The 25,586-nt window shown below is 52.4% G+C and overlaps 1 protein-coding gene across 2 annotated transcripts in view; it reads right to left on the reverse strand.

Moving 5' to 3' along the window:
- The window catches only part of Bmp7 (bone morphogenetic protein 7), a 76,916-nt gene that overhangs the window by 46,696 nt on the left and 4,634 nt on the right, over positions 1–25,586 (reverse strand). For both annotated transcript variants that reach the window (NM_001429518.1, NM_001191856.3), the window contains 1 exon segment: positions 3,934–4,126. In NM_001429518.1, the coding sequence (NP_001416447.1) occupies positions 3,934–4,126 (193 nt within the window).

Raw genomic sequence — 25,586 nt, forward strand, 5'->3', positions numbered from 1 at the left:
TTTGGAGGCCAACCAACCTCTGGGTACATGCCTGCAGGGCTCTGGAAGAACACCTACTACACCTCACTGGTCCCGCCCTCCTGCTGTCAATCAACTCTTCTCCCTCAAGGCTGCACACCAGCTGCTCTGTGTCCCCTCCTCTGCTCAGCAAGGAGCCCCGCCCCCAGAGGCAAGCCCTCAGTACTAGCCACCCATGTCACCAGTACCCCAGGGAGCTTCTATACCACATGTCCCTCTGTCAACTAGAATCCATACCTCCTCATGGCCCAGAAATGACAGGACCCACCTATCACCTGATCTCAGGGGCAGAGAGGAGAAGATGCACCAAGCTTTGTGTTTTCTGCAAGGCCCAGGTGGCCCATCCCATTCCAGCAGCGGCTGGTCTCTTCATGCTGCCTCACGTGACCCTAGGACCCTTGTGGTTGCTCCAATAACACTCTTCCTCTGTCCTCTGCTGACAGAGCTCCTGTCACTCAAACACCCTGAGGACATTGGTAGCCACAACACAGATACCAGTCTTGCCACCACTTTCTGTCACAGCTCAAGCCGTTTGCTTCTCTCTCCACTTGCTCCTGAATTCACGTCACCCTGTTATAAGTAGAACTGTACCCCCAAAAGGAGATTCTAGTCCAAACCCGAGACCTGCCCGTGGAACCATCCTTGTTTAAGAACTAATGTCTCAGAAGACAGATGAGGCACTCACAGCAGAGTGGGGTGGAGCCCTCATGCCACAGGAGACATGGGGAATGCCCAGGTGGAAACAGTTGGGGTCATGCTCAGAGACTGAGCCTAAAAGCAACCAAAGCTGAAAGCCACGTCAGGTCAAGAACCTTCAGACACAGGTGCACAAGTGCAAGCATGCACATGCAAGCCTGCACACACACACGCATGCACATACACACATGCACATGCACACACAGAAGCACACATGCATGCACTCACACGTGCACACACCTGCACATACACACAGGCATACACACAGCATGCACACAAGCACACACAAGTGCACACACACAAGTGTACACGCACACACACACACAGACACAGACAGACAGAGGTTTCAGAGGGGACAGGCACCATTGACTAATTCTGAAGTTACAGACTCCAGGGAATCCAGTCCTATTGCTCTGGGCTGCCATTTGTGAGACTTAATCATGGCCGCATCCTGGCAAACTCAGGCAACCAGTTTGCCTGGGAAACTTGGGCAAACCAAAACTTTACACGGCGGCGTTCATGCTCTCAAAGTCCTTCCCCCATTTATTCCTTCTGCCTGACCTCTGAGAACAGCAACTGGCGTGTGCACACACAGAAAGCCGTGCCTCCAGCACCTTCCACCACAGGGTAGGGCGGGTGTGCACGACACGGGACAGACATCTGCTGCACAGGAAGAACAGCGTGCAAGGCTGTGGTATTGGGAAGCGAGCTCTGCACAGGTAAGAGAAACCTCGGTGTCAGAGGCGACCCCCAGACCCAATGATCCTCAACCACTTGTCCCTACAGGGAGATGGGGAGAAGAGTGTGTCCGTGACAGTCAACCATCTGAGGTAGGCCGGCCGGGACTGGCTTGGATGAGGCTATGTGCTAGTGAGGCATTCTGAGAGGCAGGTTTGGAGGCCAACCAAGAGCCCCAGGCATAAGTGGATGCCCCACTTGTTGGTAAACGACCTCTGGGTATGCTCCTTCCCTTAAGCCATCAGCCATGGAGAAAGGTAAAACCCTCATCTGGCTAAGAGTCTTGATGGTCTTGGGGTGGAGCACTTATTGCTCAGCTTACAGGAGGGCCAGATTCAACTCCAGGCTAGCGGACAAACAAGAGTCCCCAGGGCAAAAATGGTCCCCAGTGCACAGCAGGTACCGGACCTCCAGAAAAAAGCCCATGTCCTCTTCGTGAGGCTGGGCCTGAGGAACAAGCTAAGATACACCGGGCATCTGAGTGAGTTCCTGGGAAGATTCAGAGTTGACCCACATGGCTGCCTTCCTGCCCCCAGCCACCCAGCTCCTTCTTGTGCCCTGCCTGCCCTCTAGTTCACTGTAGGTCTCTCTAGCAAGAAAGCCATGCAGGGTTGAGCTTGGTGCAGGGCACTGAGGGGCTGTAAGCATAAATTATAGCCACACCAGGATGCCTTCTGTCAGCCATCAGAGTGATCAAAAAGGTTCAGTAGGAGGCCTTGCGGAGTGTGTGGGGACAAGTCCTCCCTGGTTGGTGGAGAAAGCCCGGTGACCTCTGTGAAGGCCATGTGTGGGTACGTACGTGGGTGTGCACGTGCACACAGGTGTGTGACCTAGTCACAGTTCTAGAACGTCAGGCAGACACGCTCAGGAGTGAGGCCACCCTCCCCCACAGCCCCGACCACAGCAGCAGAATGGAGGTCACCACACACTTGTGGGCAACAAATAGGTGATATACACAACGACACTACACCACACAACACAGCCCATCCCATGGGACTGTGTGAACATGAAATAATCAGGCTGGGTTATTGCCTGGGAAATTGCCACCACTTAGAAGCAGGAGAGAGTGGGTGGTGGTCTCTCCTCCAGAGAAAGAGAAACCCGGAGGACTGAGGACAGGAAGTCACTAAAAGATCATAATCCTCCTGTCTCAGCCCCTAGGTGGCTGGGTACCACCAGACTCAGCTCAAAATTAAATCATCGGGGGTTGGGGATTTAGCTCAGTGGTAGAGCGCTTGCCTAGGAAGCGCAAGGCCCTGGGTTCGGTCCCCAGCTCCGAAAAAAAGAACAAAAAAAAAAAATTAAATCATCATCAGAAAGTCTTTCCATAAGCTTGGTTTCCAGTTTGGGTCAAGTCCTCTTGTGTTCTCTCTCCTCTCCTCTCCTCTCCTCTCCTCTCCTCTCCTCTCCTCTCCTCTCCTCTCCTCTCCTCTTCCCTCCCTCCCTCCTTCCCTTCCTCTCCCTTCCTCTCCCTCTCCCTCCCCACCCCCTCATTGGCCTTCTGTGGTGACTTTAGGACACTTAGATCCTGTCCATTTCCCAGATTTGTTACCTCAAAGTGCTTGCTGGTGTGTATATGAGGTGTCGCCTGGGTGCAAGACACCAGAAACACCACAGAAATTCCATTTCCTTCACCACCCAGATGAGCTGCCAAACAGCCATGCCAGAACCAGGCTTCCCTTGTCCCCGTTCCCGTCCTAGCTGAAGATTCCCCCTCTAACTTCCATGCCACAGCATCTGTGGGGACAAGTCCTACCGCCTCAGAGTACAAAAACCCAGCCACAAAGAAAGGAGACCTTGGCTGCTCCAGCTCAGAACTTTGGAATGTATCTGAGGGGATGGCCACCATCATCTTCAGTTCCTTGCCTTTCTCGAGGCTGTGAAGTGAGAGGATCTCCAGAAACAACAAACTTTGGTTCCTGACCTAGCACCTAGCGATTCTTAGATAGCCAAGAGTTCTCCAGCTGTTTGCTTTTGGTTTGATCCTCCTCTTCCTCCTCCTCCTCCTCTTCCTCCTGTTCCTCCTCCTCCTGTTCTTCCTCCTCTTCCTCCTCCTCTTCTTCTTCCTCCTCCTGCTCCTTCTCCTCCTCTTCTGTTCTTTTTCTGCCCTTAGCATTTGATTATAAATGGCTATTTTCATTGGCTGTCTGATATCCTCCAGGGCTACAGATCAGTGAATGGTAGGATCATCAACACCAGCTCTCCCTCCCCCCACCTCTCTCTCTCTGAACACAGCACCATACATAGAGCGTTCCTGTAGTCCTGTCCAGGGAGGCACAGCCCCAAGGTTCCCAGGGTTCCCCGACTCCCAATATCCGTGCTCGATTTTGCATGGGGTCATGGTTTGAAGGGACACTGACTCACCACACACCTCTGAGACAGTCATCTGGTAGCCTCAGCCCAGCCGCAGCCCGTCACCCACTCCTTCCTCGAAGCTGCAGGAAGCTGAGCATCCCACTGCCACGCAGACGCAGAACTTACCTGCCTGAGTGCTCCTGGAGCACCTGATAGACTGTGATCTGGAAGGTCTCGTTGTCAAACCGCTCCCGGATGTAGTCCTTATAGATCCTGAACTCGGCTGCGGTCACCGCCTCTCCCTCGGGGATCTTGGAAAGATCAAACCGGAACTCTCGATGGTGGTATCGAGGGTGGAAGAATTCCTTGTCGTGCTCCACTGGAGGGGAAGGAAACACACCAGCACCAAAACGGTTTAGCGTCTTGTTCCTTTCTGTCCATGCGACTGGCTTGAGCTGGGTGGACGCTGCCTTTGTGACCACCTCCCATCCCATGTAGGCACACCGTTGATTTTACAGTCGCAGGCTCAGACCCCAAAGCCACCTTGAACATAAAAGGGTGTGGCTCTGGATCCAGCCTGCTGGGGGAGACGAAACACAGCACACGAGACTGGAGTCCTAGCAGCTCAGGACTGGGTTCAAACCCAGCCTGGGCCACTAGAGTAGCTGTGACAGTAGAAAGATTCAAGACATCCCATTTGAAACTCAGCTCCACCACATGGAAAATGGGACTGTGACGGGCAAGAGACCAAATTCACATAAGCGACTACGATTAGGTAACTGTTGCTGGTGAACACAGACCTTGCTAGACCTGTCCTGGGACAGTGTGGAACAGTGGTGGTCTTCAGCCCTGGCTGCACAGAAGAATGACTGAAGATGCTTTTAAAAAGTAAAGGTGTTGGGGGCTGGAGAGATGGCTCAGCAGTTAAGAGCACTGATTGATCTTCCCAGAGGTCCTGAATCCAATTCCCAGCAACCACATGGTGGCTCGCAACCATCTGTAGTGGGATCTGATGCCCTCTTCTGGCATGTGTCTAAAGACAGCTACAGTGTGCTTGTGTAAGTAAAAATAAATCTTTAAAAAAAAATAATTAAAGGTGTATGTCATGGTGGGCTGGTGATACTCCCGGGTCTCATAATACCATCGAGAGAGAGTTCAGTGCTGACCCAGAGGCATTGACACAGGCTGGGAAGGAGTTCCCACAGCAGGCACCTCATACCTCACAGGGAACCAAAGGGGATCAAGAGCTGGTCAGAGAGAACTCTCCAGAAACCCCTCTTGTGTCTCCTGGTGTCCGCCCTCCTCCTGCCCACTCTTTGCCCAACAAGGAGCACATCCCTTCTACACCAGCACATGGGAAAGCCCAGCACACAAGAGAGAGAGGGGTCAGAGATGCCACCAGACCCTCTGGTTTACTGACAGGACAGGGAAGGAGAAATTCTGCAGCAGCTGCTGAGCAAGGCAGTCTCCTGCATGTTGAGAGCCTAGGGAGGTGACCCCAGGATAAGGAGGCAAGCTTAGGATAGTCCTTGTCATCTGCTGCTTCCTCCCACCCTGCCTAGCTTCATTTCCGTTGCTGAGAAAACACCCTAACACCCAGGAGAGGGGAGGGGCCATTTGGCTTACAGTTCCCGGTTCCAGTCTCTCATAGCAGGAAAGTCAGAGGCCAGAGCTTGGTCACAGGCAAGCAGAGAAAATGAATGTACCCACGTTGCCTGCTAGCTTCGTAGCTTTCTTCACTCTTGTGTGGGCAGGGCCTCCCTGCCTAAGGAATGCCACCGCCCATAGAGGGCTCGTTCTACAACGATTAGCGATCAAGACAGTACTCCACAGACAAGCTCACAGGCCCACCCGATCTAGACCAGTCTTGTACTCCCCAGCTGACTCTAGGCAGTGTCGGTTGGCAGTTAAAACTAACCAGTCCGCATGCCCAAGTCACCTTAGGAGGGGGGCCTGACACAGCAATGGGCAAGCATACACCTGAGACCCTAAGGTCTCTAACAAACTGCCTGGAGTGATGAAGCTGGATTCAATCCAGGACCTGCCAAACCGGAGACCTTCACCACCACGTACGTCTTCAACAGTACATGGGACAGAGATCTCTGCTTGTTTAACAGACTCCACCTATGTGTACATGTGTGTGTTGTGTTCATGAACCATGCATGTAACTCAGCAGACCGTCATGCAAATACTCCTGATGGAAGCCCCTCTGATCATTAGCAGAGCACACCAGCCTGCCCAGCCCAGACTCTCCAGCTGGGAGCTGGTTGTTGCTGTTTCCATCACTCTGACAGGAGTGACCATACAGTGTGTAGGTTCCTCAGTGTCTGACCTCCTTAACATGTTTACAATGCTGCCCTCTTACATGAATATTCATGGCTGCATAAAAGGCACAGTTCGATGACATGTCAACTCCCCATGATCCTCCAGGAAACCAGGATTCTTTTTTTTTTTCTTTTTCTTTTTTTGGTCTTTCCAGACAGGGTTTTTCTGTGTAGCCCTGGCTGGCCTTGAACTCAGAGACCCACCTGCTTCTGCCTCTGCTCTGACACCGAACATACATTTTGGTGGTAGCAGTGTGTGCAGACCTGTGCTGCATAGTTTTATGTCAACTTGACCGAAGCTGAAGTCATTTGAGAGGAGGGGGGTCTCCAGAAAATGCTTCCAGAAACAAACGAATGAATGAATAGGAGATGCTCCGATAAGATCGCGCCGTAGGCAAGTCTACAGGCCAATAAACTAGTGACTAATGTGGGAGGGCCCAGCCCGTTGTGGGCGGGGTCAGCCCATTGTGGGCGGGGTCAGCCCATTGTGGGCGGGGTCAGCCCATTGTGGGTGGGGCCATCCCTGGGCTGGTGGTCCTGGGTTCTATAAGGAGGCAGGTTGAGCAAGCCATGGGGAGAAAGCCAGTAAGCAGCATCCTCCATGGCCTCTACATCAGCTCCTGCCTCCAGGTTCCCGCCCTGTTTGAGTTCCTGCCCTGACTTCCTTTGATGATGAACAGCGATGTGGAAGTGTAAACCGAATAAGCCCTGTCCTTCCCCAGTTATTTTGGTCATGGTGTTTTATCACAGCAATAGAAACCCTAAGATAATAATTCTCTTTCTCCCAAAGTGCCAGGGAGGTTTATGAAGGCAGCGCAGGGAACATGAGCTACAGGAGGTCAGAACTACGCAGGGAACAGGGAAACATGAAGCCACACAGAACCCGAGGATCAGGACAGAGACACACATCCCGAGAGCACCTCTGTGCCCTCACCACCCCAGGAAGGGACTTCCAGTGCACACTCCCATGTCTTTACCCAAGCAAGGTCGCAAAAGACCATACTGTAACCAGCCAGGACACAGATGGCCAGCCACAGTCTGCTGGCCTCCAGGAGGTAGCATCGAATGCGTGACTCCTGCCCTTGGACGCCATCTTCCCTTCCTCCCTCATAGGAACTGTGAGAGGCCCTGCAGACTCCCAGCCATCTCTTCTTGGCCCTAACTGCTGAGCTGTCCTACACTCTTCGGTCCACCTTACAAGCATTCCCCTAAACTCAAGCTTGGCTTCCTCTCTCGCTCTGCAGCCTCCCAGGGAGACAGGATGACAGCCCGCAGGCAGGCTTCCTGGATGCAAATGACCCCACCTACAGAAGACTGCCTACATGCTAATGGCTCCAACACAGAGAAAGTTCTGCATATAAACAACCCCCACACACACTAACACTCATGAGGCTTTCTCTCTGAGCCTCCTGCTCCTGCATCCAGTCCTCTCTTGATGGTTATAGGCCTCACAGACCAATGACAAGTCAGTGCCCAAATCATTCATAACCCACTCCAGTCATGGATGGCTGTCTCCTAACACATTCTCAGCTTGACCAACCTGCCCTGTTCCCTTGCTCTGGCAGAGCCCCCACAACCAGATCCACCATCCCCTCCCTCAGCCTCCAGGGCACTCATGGGCACTCCTCTCTATGTCCTCCCCATCCCCTCCTTGCTTTCCAGATGCACAGTTGAGTGTGGGTGACTTTGTCTATGGATGGGACCAGGCTATTGTGGGCACATCTGCTTTGGGTCCCATGGTGTTATGGAGTCAGGAGAGTACTCATGTCCCCATTCCCCCCACCCCACTGACACAGTTGACCCTCACTATGTCTTCCAATGTCTTCCCTGCTCCTCCTACAGAGCAGGCCAGGAAGAGTCCTCCACTTCCCTTTCCCTCTCTCCTTCTCTTCTCCTTCCTCTCCCCTTCCCCTCTCCTCTTCCCTTCTTCTCTTCCCCCTCATCCCTTCCCTTCCTCTTCCCCTCCCTCCTCCCCTCCTCCTGCCCCCTTTCCCATCCCCTTCCCCTCCTCTCTCCCTGCCCTTTCCCTCCCCATCCCCCTCCCATTCTTCCCCTCCCCTCTAGAACAGCCAGGTTTCCCAGAGCAGGTGACGCTTTCACCCTCAACAAGGAGAACTGCCCTGAGTCTGCCTAGGAGCACAGTTTTAGTCCTGGGCCTCCGGGGTTCAGAACAGTCCCACTGGTAAATGAAAAGATTGGCCAGAAAAAAAGGACAGTGGAGTGGGCCTCTCTCACAGCCAAGGATGGCTGAAGCACACGTCTTGCTAGTGCCAAGATGCTCCAAGATGAATGGCTTGACCATTGTCGGGGGGGGGGTACCTGTAAGGCTGGAGGGACCCCTGTTTTGCAGTCAGCTCACCCACAGTGCAGGTGACTACGGAGCTTGCAGCCCCGCAAAAAGACCCCTACTTTCTGAGGTCTGGCGTCCAAGTCTGGTCTCCACTGTGTCACTGACCAGCTGTATGGTCTAGATCATGTGACCTGTGCTCCATGTGCCTCGGTGTCCTCAGAGGATGGCTCTTAAGCAGCAATGGCAAAAGGTGTCTGACACTGTCACCAGGCCTCTCAATGATGAGGCAGGAGAATACCAGTGCAGAGGACACCAGGATAGGGTCACTCACAGAAGGAATCCAAGGAATCAAGGCAGAGAAATAAACAAAAGGCGACCATATTAGTTGCTTTTCTGTAATGATAAAATGCTCAGGACCGAGGCAATGCTAGCAGGACGGGGTAACTGAGCTTATGGCCCCAAAGCTGTTGAGTCCATCACCACGCTGGTGAGGAAGCACGGCAGCAGGCAGCTGGAGCCAGGAGCTGAGAGCTCACATCTTAAATGCAAACAGAAAGCAGAGTGAGCGAATCTCGAATCTCGGAAGATTAAAGCAGGTGAGAGAGCTGGAAAAGGCCTCTGGAGATACAGGAAAGTGCATGGGCCAACCCTGGGCCTCTAAAGGAAAGCGTGTGCCCGCTAACCCGCTAACCCGGCAGGGCCATACGGGAGAGCCCAGGATGCCCACAGTGCTCCTGGGGGAGGGAGGAGACAGGTTTGCTAGGAAACAGTTTCCATAGCCACCACATTGGTCAGCCCAAGGCTTGGGCCTGAATTCAAGGGCCTGCCTGGCTGGTCAGCGTCTTTTCCGAGGTGGCCTCTAATCCAAGCAACACAAAACCCATATAATTGATGATTTTTTAAAGATTTATTTTTATTATTTTATAGGTGTGTGTGTGTGTGTGTGTGTGTGTGTGTGTGTGCTCGAGCGTGTGCATGCTCATGTGTGTGATGCCTAAGCTTCCTGTGGAGGCAAGAAGAGGGTGTTGGATCACCTGGAGCTGGAGTTACAGGTGGTCTGTGAGTCAACCGATGTGGTTGCTGGGAACTGAACTCGGATCCTTTGGAAGAGCAATGAGTGTTCTTTAACTACTCGGCCATCTCTCCAGCCCTCAGCAGCTGCTCAACTTTAATGTTCACACGGGTAACAAGACACAGCCTTGCCACCTGTGCACAAGCCGTTCAGTCGTGCGGGACACGTTCACACGCGGCTGTAAGTGAAACTCTGCCCCCACTAAATGCTCAGGTCACTCCCCACTTCCCCAGCCCCAGAGACCCCTGAGTAACTTCCTGCGTGGTGACCTGCCCTCCTTCGAGGACCTCCTGTCAGCAGTTTGTCCTGGCTTGTTTCACTCAGCAATGCCCTCAGGACTCCTCGAGGATATAACGCGCACGCGAATGTCCCTTTTCAAAGCTGAATAATATTCCATCGTAGGTTAGACCACATCCTGTTATCTATTCGTCCTCCTGTGGAATGTGAGTAGCCTCTGTTTCAGCTGTCGTGACAAATGCCACCATCGGCATGGCTCTACAGACAGTTCCCAGAGACCCTGCTTTGGATTCTTCTGGGTAGAGACCCAAAAAGGGAATGGCTGGATCCTAATACTAATTCTGTTCCATTATCACGGGGAACCGCAATCGCGCGCACCACTGTCAGCCAGAGCAGCTGCCCGTTTCCCCAACAGTGCACTGTGCCCCGATTCCCCACGGGTCCATGGAAGCAGTGTATGGTCTGCGGAGAACACTGGAAGGCCCCAGAAACTGCTTCCATGAGTTAGCAAGTGTCCACTGCGACTGGCAGCTGTGAAGTGGGCAGCCGCCACCTTCAGAACCTTCCTTCTCGGCTAGGAAAGGCCCCGAAGTTCTGCTGCAAAGGCATGAAGATATGACTTCGATCCCCAGGACCAGTGTGGAAACGCCAGATGCAGTGACATATACCTGTAACCAACCACAGCTCAGCCAGAGGCAGGCAGCCTGTGGGACTCACTGGCCAGCCAGCTTCGCTCAACTGAATGCTGAGTTTCAGGTCACAGTGAGAGACTTTGTCTTCAAAAGTAAGATGGACAGGTTCTGAGAAATGATACCTTAGGTTAACCTCCAGTACACACACACACACACACACACACACACACACACACACACACACAGACCATACACAAGCACCCTACACTCATATACCAACGCCATCACACACTCTCCACATGCACACACATACACACACCACACATACACAAAGACAAACACCACACACACAGAGCATACACACAAACACACCACACTCCACATGCACGCACATACACCATATACACACAGACCATGAGACCATACAAACACACCACACACACACAAAGACCATACACACACATACACCATATACACACAGACCATGAGACCATACAAACACACCACACACACAACACACACAACACACACAAGCCAGGGCCAAGCCCCCACCACCCTGAACCACAGCCATGCTTGTCCTGGGGAGGCACCTGAGCAGGGAGCCTAAGTGTGCAGAGCCCTCCGGGTTTCATGATGGTTCCCATCCACCTCACTGCCACCTCAGCTCTGGAAGGCCACCGAGTATTTGTAGTGACCGCTGGGCCTCCAGAGTCCCCACAGCAGCTCTCTGACAGGGTCTTAGGGGACACAGCCTCCTTCTGAGTGCAGGGCTGCTTTGGCACTGGGGGTGTCTCTGTCCTAAGACTGCAGCCCAGAGAGATGTCGGGAGAGAGGCAGGGCTGAGAAATGAGCTCTTTGCTGCAAGATTAAACACTTCAGTGTCCACATGTGTGCGGCACAGCTCTCAGACAATGTCATCATTGTAAACTGGATGAAGCTGAGGGTTTGGGCTGGGGTGGAGAAGGGGGAAAGATGGGTCTAATTATCTCTCCAGGGCTGGGCCGGTTGTTTGCCTAAAAAGACCCAGATTGAAAAGAGCCGAGAGCAAAGATGGTCTCTAGTCTAGGGCCTTCCTCCCTCACAAGCCGGTGGTCAGCCTTGGCCTGTCATTCATGTTCCCACATGGGGACCCAGATACCCAGGGCTATCTGGTGCCAGTTCCATCCTCAACTAACAGAAGAACACAGAAAACAACATCGGTCATGATGACGGTCCGCTAAACCAGCTTCCCCCAGGCAGAGTTTTGTCCCCAACCCTTCTGCTCCTGGCCACTCTGAGCAGCACTTGGGATATGTCTGTAGGTATCATACAGGTGGACAGGGTTACTAGAATTAAGTAGGCTGAGGTCATAATATTGCCACACCCCACAATGCACTGCATAGCAGAACAGCGTGAGGGGATTAACGGTGGCTCATGCCCGGGATCTGAGTACTGGGAAAGTTCACCTTTAATCCCAGTGCTCTGGAAGCAGAGGCAGGCAGAGCCCTGTGAGTTAGAGGTCAACATAGTCTGCAGAGTTCAAGAACACCCGGGGCTACACAGAAAAACCCTGTCTTGAAAGGAAGAAAAAAAAGTCACTTGAGCCTACAGGTTCAAGGACAGCCCAGCAAAATGGTAAGACCCACTCTTATGTTTTTCCTTTCTTCTTTATTAATCCATTACAAAGGTGGGATTAAACCCAGGGCCTTAGTCATACCCCAGACAAGCTCCAATTTCTTGCAGCTTAGGCCAGTTTCAACCTTGCTGTGCAGCTCAGGATAACCTTGAACTCCTGATCCTCTGGTCTCCATCTCTCAAGCGCTAGGAGTGCAGGCGTGTTTCACAATGTCTCCCAGATGTTACTGTGTGGTGTTGAGAGGCTCTGAGCTAGCAGGACCTCAAGAGGTCAAGGATGCTGGACTTGGTCCCTCTCTGGGCTGTCAGCCAGCTGGGTGGGACCCCAGAGCCTTTCACCACTCCCGAGTCCTTTTGCTCTTCCAGTGGGTCATGTCACACAGATGTGCCAGCATCCCACCAACCTGACCTCCATGTGGCTCACGATGAGCCTCTCTCCTTGTGCACCGCCCATGGCAGCAGCCACGGACCACATGTGGCCGCTGTGGCTGGGTGTTTTGCTTTTGTTGTTGTAGTTAATTTAAACTTAAATAGCCACTTGTGGCCTGTGGACTCTTCCCGGACGGACACAAGTCTGCAGCGTTGATGAATCTGCTCTGTTCTGAAGCAGCAGGTGCTGACTGCTCCAAACCAGCCAACTCGTGTAACTGACACAGGAGAGGAGGAGGCACGTGTGTGGGACACATGAGATGGCTCTCTTCAGAGACAGGAGGCTTTGAGGTGAGAAGGCCTATGGAGGTCAGAATTCCACGGAAGGGCTGTGGGAATGGCTTGGTGGGTAAAGTGCCTGCTACAGAAGCACAATGTGAGAAAGAGATCCACACCCAATATTAGCCTTGGGCCTCCACATGCACTGCATACATGTGTACGTACACACACACACACACACACACACACACACACACACACACACCTCCACATGCCTTGCATACACGTGTACAAGCACATTCATGCACACATACACACACACAAAGACCATACACAAACACCTGCATGTGCACACACACGTGCACACACACACACACACTCCTCCACTCCAGAGATTGGGGTTTGAGGCCACGTGTGGTTTTCAAGGACCCTGGAGACTGATGCTTCTGGTTCTGCCTGCACAGCAAACAGAAAGACCCCTGCTCAGGTCTCAGGTTCCCTGGAAGCAGGCGTTCACACTACACACACGGCTGATGCCATTGTACGGACAGTTGTCAGACATGCCCAGGTGACACGTGCTGGGCTCTGCCCCAGACTCACCCGGCCCTTGGTCCCTGGTCCCTTCCCAACTGGGCAGAAGTCAGCCTGGCATACACGGGACATCGCTAACCTCATGTAGTCTCCATCCTGTCTCATCTAGAACATGGCTACGTATCTGTTGCCTACCGCAGGAACTGAACATCAGTTTCTACTGTGGGTCCGAGCTGGGACCAGCCCTGGCTCCACATCCTGGATATGTGACTTTTGCTCCAGATCCAAGGACCCGGGCCATGGGAGGGCCATGGCTGCTCCCGCTAGATGCAGACTGTCACTGAGCAGAAGGTTGAACTTCACTTACAACCTGCTCCGAGGTTGGACATAGCCTACTCCCAAGGTATGTGCTGCTTGGGGACCCCACTTTGACAACTGCTGGGACACATGGCATCTGTGGAGCCTTTAGTACAATCAAAGGTCTTCAAAGATGGCTGCCATGCCTCTTCTGTTCACCTCAGCTCTGCCTACCACTCACCAGCCAGGTGTTCAGCAGCGTCTCTCAGAAGGAGACAGAGGGCATGAGCAACCAACGCCCTACAGCGTCCAGAACTCCACTCTGTGCCCCATTCCACTCAGGAAAAAAGCTGAGTGTGATCTCAGGGGCCTGGACATCCAGTGGGACACAGCCTCTGCCTACCACTGACAGGGACTTGGGACAAGTTAGCCCATTTCTAGAAGGCTCAGCTTCCCCCTGTGACACAAAGCCACACAAAGACCCCTACTTACATGGGACTGTAGAGGCCAGCATGCAATGTGACAAAACCCCCACTTAGTCAGCCAGGCCAGGTGGGAGTGGGGCATTGTCTCCTCCTTCCCCACTGGCAAGGGGAGACACAGACCGCCCCAGGCAGCTGGGGCTGCAGGTCAGCTGGGCCCAGCACAGCCTCGCAGCTGCTTTCATGCACTAGGCAGCGAGTCAGATCACTTGAGAATTCATAATCCTTCCTGGGGTCTGGGTTCCATCAGCCTAAACTCATTAGCCCCAGAGATGCAGGTGCCTCCAGAGAAGCAGGCTCCATCTCCTCCTTCAAAATAAGAGTCTCCTAGAGCGCTGACCTCAGGCCCCAGACCAGCCACGGACAACCATGGACAACCGAGAGCTCCATTTCACTGGGCGGCTGGAGGCGGTTTGGAGGAAACTGGAAATCTTCAAGGCCGTCCCTTCCTCAAGTTCACGTGTCTAGAAATGACACGCAAGCTCCTCGTCTGGACGACAAAAAACACGCTTAAAACCACCCGTGAAGTCAGGCATGATGGCACGACCATGCCTTTAATACCAGCATTTGAGGCAGAGAAAGGGACAAGGGCACAGGGATCTCTGTTGAGTCCAGGCTAACCGGGGCTTCGTGGTGAGACCCCGTGGACCCACTCTGGACTGAGGAAGAGGCTCTTCCTACCCCCAACAGGGCAAGCTACAGACAGGCTCATGCCGCTCCGAGCTCCGTTCAGGGCTCCAGCAATCCGCCATTAAAAACGGACTGGCAAACAAATTTTCATGATGCTTAGAGGCAGGTAGTGAAGACTACTGGGTGTGAGAACATGGGGCTTCAGAGTTGGGGGGCACCCCTATATCTCATTCTTTGCTCCAAGTGTTCAATGTGTGTGTGTGTGTGTGTGTGTGTGTGTCTGTGTGTCTGTATGTTATGAAAATAAGACACACAAGAGGGGTACAACGAAACTTATTATTATTATTATTATTAATTATTATTATTATTACCACTACTAACCTGGCTGCAATCAGAGAGCAGGTACAAACCCCTCTATCTTCAGCACAGCCACAGGCGACCAGAGGCTGACACCCAGACATCCATCTGTGTGGTAAGATCTACCTTCTAAAGCAACTGCATCATGAGACAGCATGTGATCAAGCCTCAAGTCCCTCTCCAGACATTTTAGTTACATTTGGGAGTTCGGCCACCTCATCCATGACTTGTCTCTGCAGCCTTTTCTGCCACTTTGCCACCGTTTACACGATGACTTTGTCTACACAGAACTGCACTCAAGGCAAGGAAAGGGAGAAGACAAAGGTTCCTTTGCTTTGCAGTCACTCGGCGGGAAGCCAAATATTTTTTTCTGAGCCACCTCCTAGCCCACGGAACAACCAGAGGGTTTCCTGTCCTGTCTGCTAATTCGAATAACATCCCAAGGTCATTTCGAGCTGCAAGGGAAGCTGAGCACTCAGATGGGGTGGGGGTGGGGCCTATGCTGTAATTGGGAGTTGTGCACTGTTTGTTCCAATGGGCCAGGTAGCAGAGGAGGTATGGAGGGCTTATGATCTGTCTACTGACAGTGCTGGAAACCTCTATTAAACCCATCCTGCATCTTCTCCAGGACTCAGCAGATGTTGGCCTAGTATGTCCATTCTTAACACTCTGGGAGGTGCGGGTCTCTGCCCACCCCCACCACATAAGCTACTCATTGTTGAACTGTGATGCCCATGACCAGTGAATTCTGATGAATGAGATTTGGCTCCCAGCAGACGCACACTAGCCAGAAAGCACCCTACAAACATCTCCTACATCCCTTTCCTTCTTCCTCCACTGTCCATCAGAAGAAACACCCAGGCCCTGTCCCAGCATCCCCCCAGGGAACAAGCAGCAGCAGGGTGAAGGCTAGACCCCACCCATGACAAGGTCTGCCCGGGTTCAAGTCTCACCAACAGCTCTCAGGCAGAAGGCCTTTTCCACTGGGCTCAAATGTGGACCAGACTCTGACAACACTCAAGACATCTTGTCCCTGTGTATGCTCTGACCAGGGAGATGGCTTCCATGGGTCGGTCCCTGAGCAGAACTGAGTCCCATCCAGCCTGGCTTGCACCAGGGGACAGGTCCTCTGACCTTCTTTGATCACAGTCAAGAGCTTTTGCCCCTGCAGAAGGACTCCGGAAGGGGTCGGCTGGACATGTTACCGGCAAATGCTGAACTTCTGCTGGGTCTTCAAGGCCAGATCTTTGGGGTTGGGGTTAAGGTGAATCTAGCAGCAGCCTGTGGACTGCAGGGAGTCTGGTTTGATGAAGAGAAAGCGATGTGCTGGGGCACAGCTTGGAGGTGAGCACTGGCCAGCAGGTTTAAGGCCCTGGGTTCTGTCCCCAGTACCAATAAACACAAGACAACCATCAGATGCAGCCGGCCTTCTGTGCACATTTACCGAGGCACACTGCCCTGTCTGCAGGCTTTGAAAGCTGGCTTGGGTTCTACTTCCCCATGCATGCCCACCTCAATACAAGCACCAGTGTAGGAAACCACAAGAGGGAGAGAACATTTTGATCCACTGAGCGCGGCTCTCGACAGCCACATCTGACCATCCCTCTGTCTTCCATGAGCACATCTTCCTGCCCTCGCTTGCAACCAGCCTTCCAGGGAACTTCAGAGAAGTTATGCATACTCTGTTCGGGGCACTCCTCCAGCTGGTCTCCAGCGCTGTTTCTTTAAAATCCCTGACCAAAGATCTTAATCATCCAAGAGATAACTTTCTAGTGAAACAGGATCAGCCCAGTGTGATAACACTGACTTCCTGTTTTGCCTGGCGCCCTGTCAACACAGGCAAGCTTCTGTCTGAGCCAGCTTCTTTCTGCTCGGGCACACCACCTCCATTCAGTCAGTGCACTATGCTCAGGGCCCTGGCTACATTCATAGCTTGCACTCAGACCGGGCGCAGCTGAGATCCCTGGGCGTAGAGTGTATACACACTGATCTCCTCTCTGCTCCTGTCAATCAGGAAGCAGAGTCAACTCTAGAGATGGGCCCAAGTCTCTGAGCTCAAAAAACGAGGTCTTGGATCTACCAAGAGGTAGGAGTGGGCCTTGGAGCTGGGCTGCTTATGAAATGTTCCTCAATAGGGATGGGACGGAGACCTGACCACTTGGGGGAAAAGCCAGGTGAGGTGGAGCACTGCCTTGGGGTGGGGAGGAGGGGGACTCACATCATAGAAGACATAGGTCCAACTAAACCAGGAAGGAGGTGCTCTGGGTAGGCTAAGGAGGTCCCAGAAGAAGGATGATGCACCAAGACAATGTCTATTCACAGGCAGGGGTTCTGGGGGGTCCACGAATGTACATGGTAGGCCAGGCAGGAGACACTCAGGATTTGGCCACCACAACATCTGACACCACACTGACAGGCCATTATATACTGAAAATGGCAGAGAACACACCCAGCCTGTGTGCTAGCAAGGCATGTATTTAGCATCCCCGACAGCTGGATTGTGGGTAATTGCCACATCTCCTGATGATTTGACTCTCGCGCTTTATGTATACAAACAGGGTGTGGAGAAACAGGTGAGTGGCTAGGCTGAGCCTCGGGTGATGTATGATCGGAAGTCAGCTAAGGTCCAAGGCAGTCTCTGTGCTTTGCTGAGCTTTGAGGCGCACAGGAAGCCGCCTTGCCCATCTTGTCCATTACCCCAGGCTAGGACACCCAGCCTCCTCCTGGGGAAGCTGGAAGAGAGCACGTGAATGGATCCAGAATGGGTCCAGGCAACCAACAGGTCGGGGTGTACACAGCATCTTTAGCCTACAGAGAGTGGGAATGGGGTAATCTATTTGGGGTACAGAGAGAGAACAGCTGGTTAGGGGTTCTCAAGTTATCCCTCGCCACCTTGTTCTCTGGGGCATCTCTCAGGAAGGCAGCGGGATCCAGGAGTGGTCCCGTTCTGATTGCAGTCTTTCTAGTAGTCAGGGAAAGACCCATCCCCAAGAATGTGGTATCCCCTGTCATAGCATGGCTGCTGCAAGTCTGCAACTGGTTCTCTAAGCTTTCAAAAGACATCACCCCACCCCACTGGGAGGAGGGGCTTCCGCTCACCCAGAAGATTCTCAGCCAGGTCTGGGGATAACCTTTGAGCGTCACGACTTGCGACACAGGCAGTCCTATCATCCAGTGTGTAGAGGCCTAGGAGGTGGTGGAATATCCCATGGTGCACAGAGCAGGGAGACCCCACAGGCCAAATGCACACAAATGTACTCCTAACAAAAGAACCTCCATGTTCCCAAGGTGCTGAACCACACCGGCCCCCGATATTCCTGGATCCCCTTCCCCGCCCTCCTCTCCACCCACCCAACCCCCACCGATACATTAAGACAACTCAGAGGGGGCTGAGTGGGTGAGAGGCAAGTCCCTTCGTTTATTGTTTCCTCCTGAGGGGAAGGACCAACCAGTACCTCCGTCCCATAAACATTTACTGGCCCTGGAAGGTTCCAGGCCCCACTGCCATTTTTAAGGGCTCGTCTCTCAACAAATGTTAAGGTCAAGTCAGTCAGAAAATGGAACTTGAGAAGGGGAAGGAGAGGGGGTGGTGGGGCGGGGGGTGGGGGTGTTTTACAAAGTTCTAGACCGAGAAGTAAATGGAAAGACCCCCAGACAGCCCCTGCCCTGTGAGCAAATGTCTGTTTTACTCTAAGCCTTTCAGGATAGGCAAGGGAGCTTTAAATGTCTCCGGGCGCTACCCCACTGAGTCTCCAGTTGCCCGCAGGCCCCCTTTGTGCTAATGGGTCTGAAGACTGATTGGTTACTGACCACCGGAGGTAATGCTACCACAGCACCCTGGTCAGCTGGGAGGGGCCGCCTGGCCACAAAGTCTTGAGACCTGATGCAGATTATACCTGGCGGGCATCTCCAGCAGGATTTGCTTGGGAAAAGCTTATCACACAGCAAGCTGTAAAGACAAGCAAGCATGCCAGGCATCCACACGCCCACAAGCGCTGGCATTCTGGTTGCTCCCTTTAAAATATATGAATATATGAGCTGGAGAGATGGCTCAGCGGTTGAGAGCACTGGCTGCTCTTTCAGAGGTCCTGAGTTCAAATCCCGGCCACCACATGGTGGCTCACAACCATCTGTGATGGGATCTGATGACCTCTTCTGGTGCGTCTGAAAACAACAACAGTGTACTTATACATGAAATAAATAAAAAAGCCTAAAAAAAAAAACAAAAACAAAAACAAAAAAACAAAGCAGGTAAATTACTTTGGAGTAATGAGCTTCACAAGGAAACCTCACGGCTGGTGCACAGAGCTGCTACCTGTGACCTTTACCCAGGACTCCCAAGTGAGCGTGGACCAGAAACACAGGCTTGGGTCAGAACCGAGAATCATGCCGGCGCTGCTGAACCTGAATCAGCGGGTTCACCCTGAAGGTCACGAGTCCTCCCCGTGCTCAGGGCCTCACTACAGTACACAGAAGCCTACAGGCTGAAGCCATCCCGAGTGCCTAGTGAGCCTGCGTGCTGAGCCTCGAGATGGTCAGACTCTAACCACCCTCTGCTCCTCACTGTCACTCTAGACATGTTGTAAGTCATGCAGGATACGGACAGAGGTCTTTGCATTTGAACTGCACGGCTGCATTTGTTCCCAGAGCTGTCCCATAGTGTTCCCCACAACTAACTCTCTCTCTCTCTCTCTCTCTCTCTCTCTCTCTCTCTCTCTCACACACACACACACACACACACACCTATACCCATGTGCATGAGTGCACAGACACATAATGCATACATGCACACACATACCTACACCCATGCATATTCACACACACACACACATCTGCAGACACACCTACACCCATGCGCACGATTGCACACACATAAATGCATACATGCACACACATACCTACACCCATGCACATTCACACACACACCCCTACACCCATGCACACGATTACACACATACACATAAATGCATACATGCACACACACAAGAACGGAACTCAACTCAACCCCATGTTAGAGGACATCCAGAGGATGATCACCACAAATTGCAACTCGAAGCTCTGGGCACAAGGTAAGGCAGCTCCCACAGACTTGTCCACATAGCATCATGAGTTCTGACATCTGCAGGTGCCCCGGGGTTTCCTCAGAGAGAGTAGATGAATGAAGGGCCCCGAATATGAGACATGGGCCCTTTGCCCTGCCTTAATGACAGAGGGAGGTCTTATAAGAATCAGGATGAAGAGCCAGAGCCTGCTTCTCTTTCTCTTACCCATCAGAAGGGACCACATCGTCAAGATCAAGGCCTAGCATCGGGTATAGTGTATTATCCTCCTCCATTCCTCCTCCCAGGCCAGAGAGGCTTGTGTTCAGCCACACGCACAGTCCACACTTAATAGATAGGAAAGGTGTGGCTGCCCCATGGCACTTACCCTGCAGAAAACTCAGAGAGTTAAAGGGGTAGGGGAAGGACCGAGGCAAGGGGAAGCCTAATTAAATGGCCACGTAGAGAGCTAGTTGTAAGTCCACGGGATCATCCTGACCTGTTTCAGAGAGAGTTAAATAAATAAGACTGAATTCTGCGTCTAGCTTCAGCCACACGAGTCCTGTGGGGAGTGTGCGAGAAACTGCCTCTGTGGCCCGAGAAGTTGGGACTCTCCACTCGGGGCAAGACTTGGGGACAAGAGACAGCCAGTGTCTTCTGAGAAAACAGCGGCAGTGTCCTCATCACCAGGGGCTCACCCATAAATCACAGGACATCACCAAGCAGATCCACCACCTCCCACGACCGCCACCAGCTGGGCACCAGGTGTTCAAACTGGTGGGGACCTTTCACATGTAATTCCTCACCATAAACAAACGGAGTCTGTGCTGTTTTCCTCTCTGGGACCCTGCTTACCCTGTTAGTCCCATCTATGCCTTTATAAAACAAAACAAAACAAAAAAATCTCCCAGCGTGCTATTTACTGTGCACTTTGCTTCTACAAAGGCAGTGCATTCAAAATGTACCGGGTGGGGGGAGGGGACTATGAGATCAGACACATTTGCAGGACTCTGTCTGGAATGTCATCACCCCACCCACGCACACGGACGCAGACAACTGACCAGAGAACACCTGGTGCACTCTGGGAATTGTGCAAGGCAGCAAGGAGGGCTGGAGTCCTTCATCTAAAGCCAAAGCAACCAGATGCTGTAGGCTGTATGTATTTACATGTGCACACGTGCGGATGGGTAGGCACATGTATGCGAACATGCTTTTTGCATGTGCTCGCATTGCACGTGGTCATGCCCGAGTCCCATGTGCACGAGTGGATGTGTATTTGCATGTGCACGATCGTGTGGGATCACTGGGCAGGTGAGCCACTGGTCCGTCAGAACACGCAAGAGCACAAGGCCTCACTCACTGACAGATTTAATTAAGCATGACTGTACAGATGGAAGCCTAAAGGCTTTGGGGGAGATAAAGATGGGGTAGAGCATGTGGTCTCGGAGATGCCGAGGCGTCCACACACCACGTCAGACTCTCCAAATGGCACGGAGAGCTGAAGGAAGTTTGTGGGGCCCTGGAAGGAGGGCACCCACATTTGCCTCAGGCCTCGGACACGGTCTCTCCGGCCTCTCAGGAATCCACACCAGGCTTTATTGATGCTGTCTGCACATGGCCAGCTGCAGGAGTCAGGGGCCCCTCTGCACCTGCCCCAATCACAAGTGGAAGCTGCAGGCTCAGTTAATGAATGCTCTGGGCTTGTCACTCCCCCGAGGGGAAAGACTAGTTGTACTTTGACTGGCTTCCAGAAAGGGGTGGGAAGAAATAGCTTCGGTAATGAGATTTCTTTTTTAATTAAACTTCTTCATGTTGGAATAAGTTTTTGTTTGAAGTTTCTATACAGACCCTTCATTCCGTTTTGGTCTCCCAGGTAGTGGTTTTTGTTTTAAAATAACCACAGATGTTGAAACCCAGGGAAAGAGTCAGCACTTGCTCTGTTCACTACTGGTGAGGTGGGTGTTCTGTTCTCATTTCTGTCAGATAGCATCATGGGGAGTGGTCCAAAGCCTTTGCTGATCGGGGTGGAGTGGACAGAGAAAGTCAGTTTTCTCTGAAAACAGGAGGAAACTTAACTCGGGGAATTTTCTTACATTTCCAATGCTTGTTCTCAGCATCTGTGTACACTTTTTTTTTTTTAATGTGTAGCCAGTCTGGCCTTGAAAGTGCTCCATAGGGGTTGGGGATTTAGCTCAGTGGTAGAGTGCTTGCCTAGGAAGCGCAAGGCCCTGGGTTCGGTCCCCAGCTCCGGAAAAAAGAACCAAAAAAAAAAAAAAAGAAAGAAAGAAAGTGCTTCCTGATCTTCCTCCCTCTACCTCCCAAGTGCTGGCATTACACACCTGATATCATGTGGCCTCCTGTGTGCCAAACAAGAGCCCTGCTAACCAAGCTACACACCTGCAGGCCGCCCCTCGACCTCCAGATTCACAGTCAACGGCTTGGCTGAGAGATGATTCGATGCTGAATGATGCTCAGTGCTCAATCGTGAAGCTCAGGGTTGAGACCCCGGCACCCACACAGGGAGGCTCACGAATGCTAGTAACCCTGACTCAAGGGATCGGACATCCGCTTCTGGCCTTGGTGGGCATTTGTGAGTACTTGTGCACGTGCACGCACACGCACGCACAGAAAAAAAATAATCTTTCTAAAACCCGAAATGTGGAGGCTGGCAGGATAGCTCAGCAGATAAAGGCACTTGCTGCAGGGGCTGATGGGATGACTCAGTTGTTAAGAGCACTGACTGCTCTTCCTAGAGGTCCTGAGTTCAATTCCCAGCAACCACATGGTGGCTCACAACCATCTGTAATGACATCTGATGCCCTCTTCTGGTGTGTCTGAAGACAGCTACAGTGTGCTTATATATAATAAATAAATCTTTTTTTTTTTTTTGGTTCTTTTTTTTGGAGCTGGGGACCGAACCCAGGGCCTTGCGCTTCCTAGGTAAGCGCTCTACCACTGAGCTAAATCCCCAGCCCCCACTGAGCTAAATCCCCAGCCCATAAATCTTTAAAAAAAAAAAAAAGACACAGGCTGGAGAGATGGCTCAGTGATTAAGAGCACCCACTGCTCTTCCAGAGGTCCTGAGTTCAAATCCCAGCAACCACATGGTGGCTCACAACCATCTGTAATGACATCTGATGCCCTCTTCTGGTGTCTGAAAACAGCTACAGTGTGCTTATATATAATAAATAAATCTTTAAAATATAAAAAAAAAAAGACTCAAGCCTGACCAACTGAGTTTGATCTCCAAAACCATCATGGTGGAAAGGGGGAACCGGCTTCCACAGGTTGTCTTCTAACCTCCTCCTGCCACAGGTGCACCCCCTGCCCAATAAATAAATGTAATAAACTTTTTAACTGAAATTCAAACTAATATACCAAAATGAATACAGTTTTACCCACTCCAACAAGTACATTTATCATACACCTATTTCTGGGATTTCTGTTTTCTTGAGGATCCGGGAAGGAGAGGACTGTTACCCAGCCTCTACGGCGGGAGGGGATGACTCTGAGACGTTAAAATGGCTCAATGGCTCGCCCAAGGTCACACAGGCTACTCTACCAGGGTGGAAACAGACGCATGGGTTTAAGCCGCGTCTAAAAAGAATTACTGTGGATGTTCCTCAGGGCTCCCTTGCCAAGCCACGCCCACCGCTGTCACCAAGGACTTCCGTTCCTCGCAGGGAAGCCCCCAACCCCCCACCCCATAGATCATCCAGAATTAACTGCAAAGTGTCAGGAAACTTGGCCAGGCGGCCGAGCATGAGCGAGGGCTGGAAGTCTTCACTGTGAAGCCCTTTATAGAAAGCCGGTTGGCAGCCCCGGCTCCTGCATGGGAACAAATTAACAATGGCATCCCAAACACAGGAAAGGAAGGAAATTGGAAACACAGTCAATGCTTGGCCGGCCCTTTGAAATACTGTACCATGCTACTGACATCAATTAACGAGAAGCAGGGTTGTGCTGAGAGGCTCCGGTTTGGAAATGCATTAACACACGTTAAACATGTTGGTACAGGAACCAGATTATAAGCGCTCTGGTTCTCAAACGATAAAGTGGTTGCTCAAACCCTGGTGTTCCGCAGAGGCCTCATTAATTCGATCCACCCCTTGAGGATCAGCGGAGGCTTTGCGCCGCTCCCCGCGATGCCTTCCGACACAAACGTTGAAAGGACAGCCTGGCACATGCTTCACAACGGGGCGTGTCGGGCTCCGTGCACTCCTGACATCCCCCAAATCATAAACAGCCCATTCTGGAGGAGGCGGGGGGGGGCGGTTCCCAGCCCAGCCCTGGCGTTCATCTGTACCGCCATTGCACTTGGGGGTCGAGCGATTTTTCACCCGGGGGAGGTTAACCGTGAAATATCTGTTCCACATTAAGAAATACCAAGTCACATTTTTTGTCAAATAGTATTTGTCAAATGCCGTTTGCTGCAAAACCCGGGGAATTCAATCCCAGCTGAGCACACAGCTAATACCGACCGGCTCACATAATCGCCCGGGCGGTGCATGCGAGCTTACAGTGCAAGCCATCCTGCCTCTGTAAACACTTGCAGGGACTAGGAAGGAGAGTTCTGGAATAAATAAAGCACGTGCCCCGAGTTGCCCCCGGCACAAAGAACCCCGCATGCTGGCGGAGCCCCTAGATGGTTTTGCAAGAATGTTCTAGGGGGCGAGTTGGTGAATCTCAGCTTTTCCGACTGCCTATGCGGAAAAAGCGGGCTTCTTTGTTAAAAGTCCAAGGTCACCAACGCGGTCTCTAAACACACACCCTCCGCGGCGTCCCAGCATCGGGGTCCAAGTCCTAGGCGTCACCGATGTCCCTCTTCCCCACTGACATCATCCCTCCCAATCCCATGTTGATCTGGGATCCATCAAGCCTGGGTCATTGGAGTGTGTGAAGCTAAAAGTGTTATCAGTTTCTATGTAAATATTGGTGTTTCCTCACCCCACGGAGGCGAGGGGAGGCAAAACAGCATGGGCGCGTTTGACTTAAACTAATTAAAAACAGAGCGCTGTGCAATTCAATATATTGATTTTACCAGTGGGACTTAAATCTTTTATAATAAGTGTACACAGCTGCGGTTCCCTCCCACCACCTTGCTCTCCCGCTAATCCCTGAGTGCATTCCTTCTGACAATAACAAGACAGATCCTATACATCCCTGCCTGCGCCCTGACCCCAGAGACGCGGCGGAGCGCGCGAAGGCAAGCCGTGCAGTCTCCAGCCACATCCCCTGTGTGTCCACGGGCCGCAGCCGTGGCCGCGGAGCGCCAGACCGCTGCTGGGAGGAAAGTGTTCTCCAATCCACAGCTACACGGAGGGGCAGGGCGGGAAGGGTGGGGAAGGCAGCCGGAGGACACTGTGAGACTCGATGAGGGCCAAATATGACCTTAGCAAGTGGGGTGGGCGAGATATGAAAGCGGCGGGGTCATCAATCAACCTCCACGGGACTCTGCCTGGGATGAAGTCATCACTTGTCCCCCGGTTCAGCAGGCCTATGACATGTGCTCACGGGCGTCCGCCCCGCTGTGCTCATCCAGGCAAAAGCTTGCAGGCTGCCACCAGTCGCGGCTTAGGTAGGGCCCCAACCCAGTTCTCTGGAGCTGGGTCTCTGAGGGTCTCACTTTCTTCTCTCCACGCAGGAAAACAATCCACCGGTCTCCTCCGAGCCACCTCCCACCTTT

The sequence above is a fragment of the Rattus norvegicus genome, chromosome 3, assembly GCF_021556685.1.
Source record: "Rattus norvegicus strain SHRSP/BbbUtx chromosome 3, alternate assembly SHRSP_T2T, whole genome shotgun sequence".
Lineage (NCBI taxonomy): Eukaryota > Metazoa > Chordata > Mammalia > Rodentia > Muridae > Rattus > Rattus norvegicus.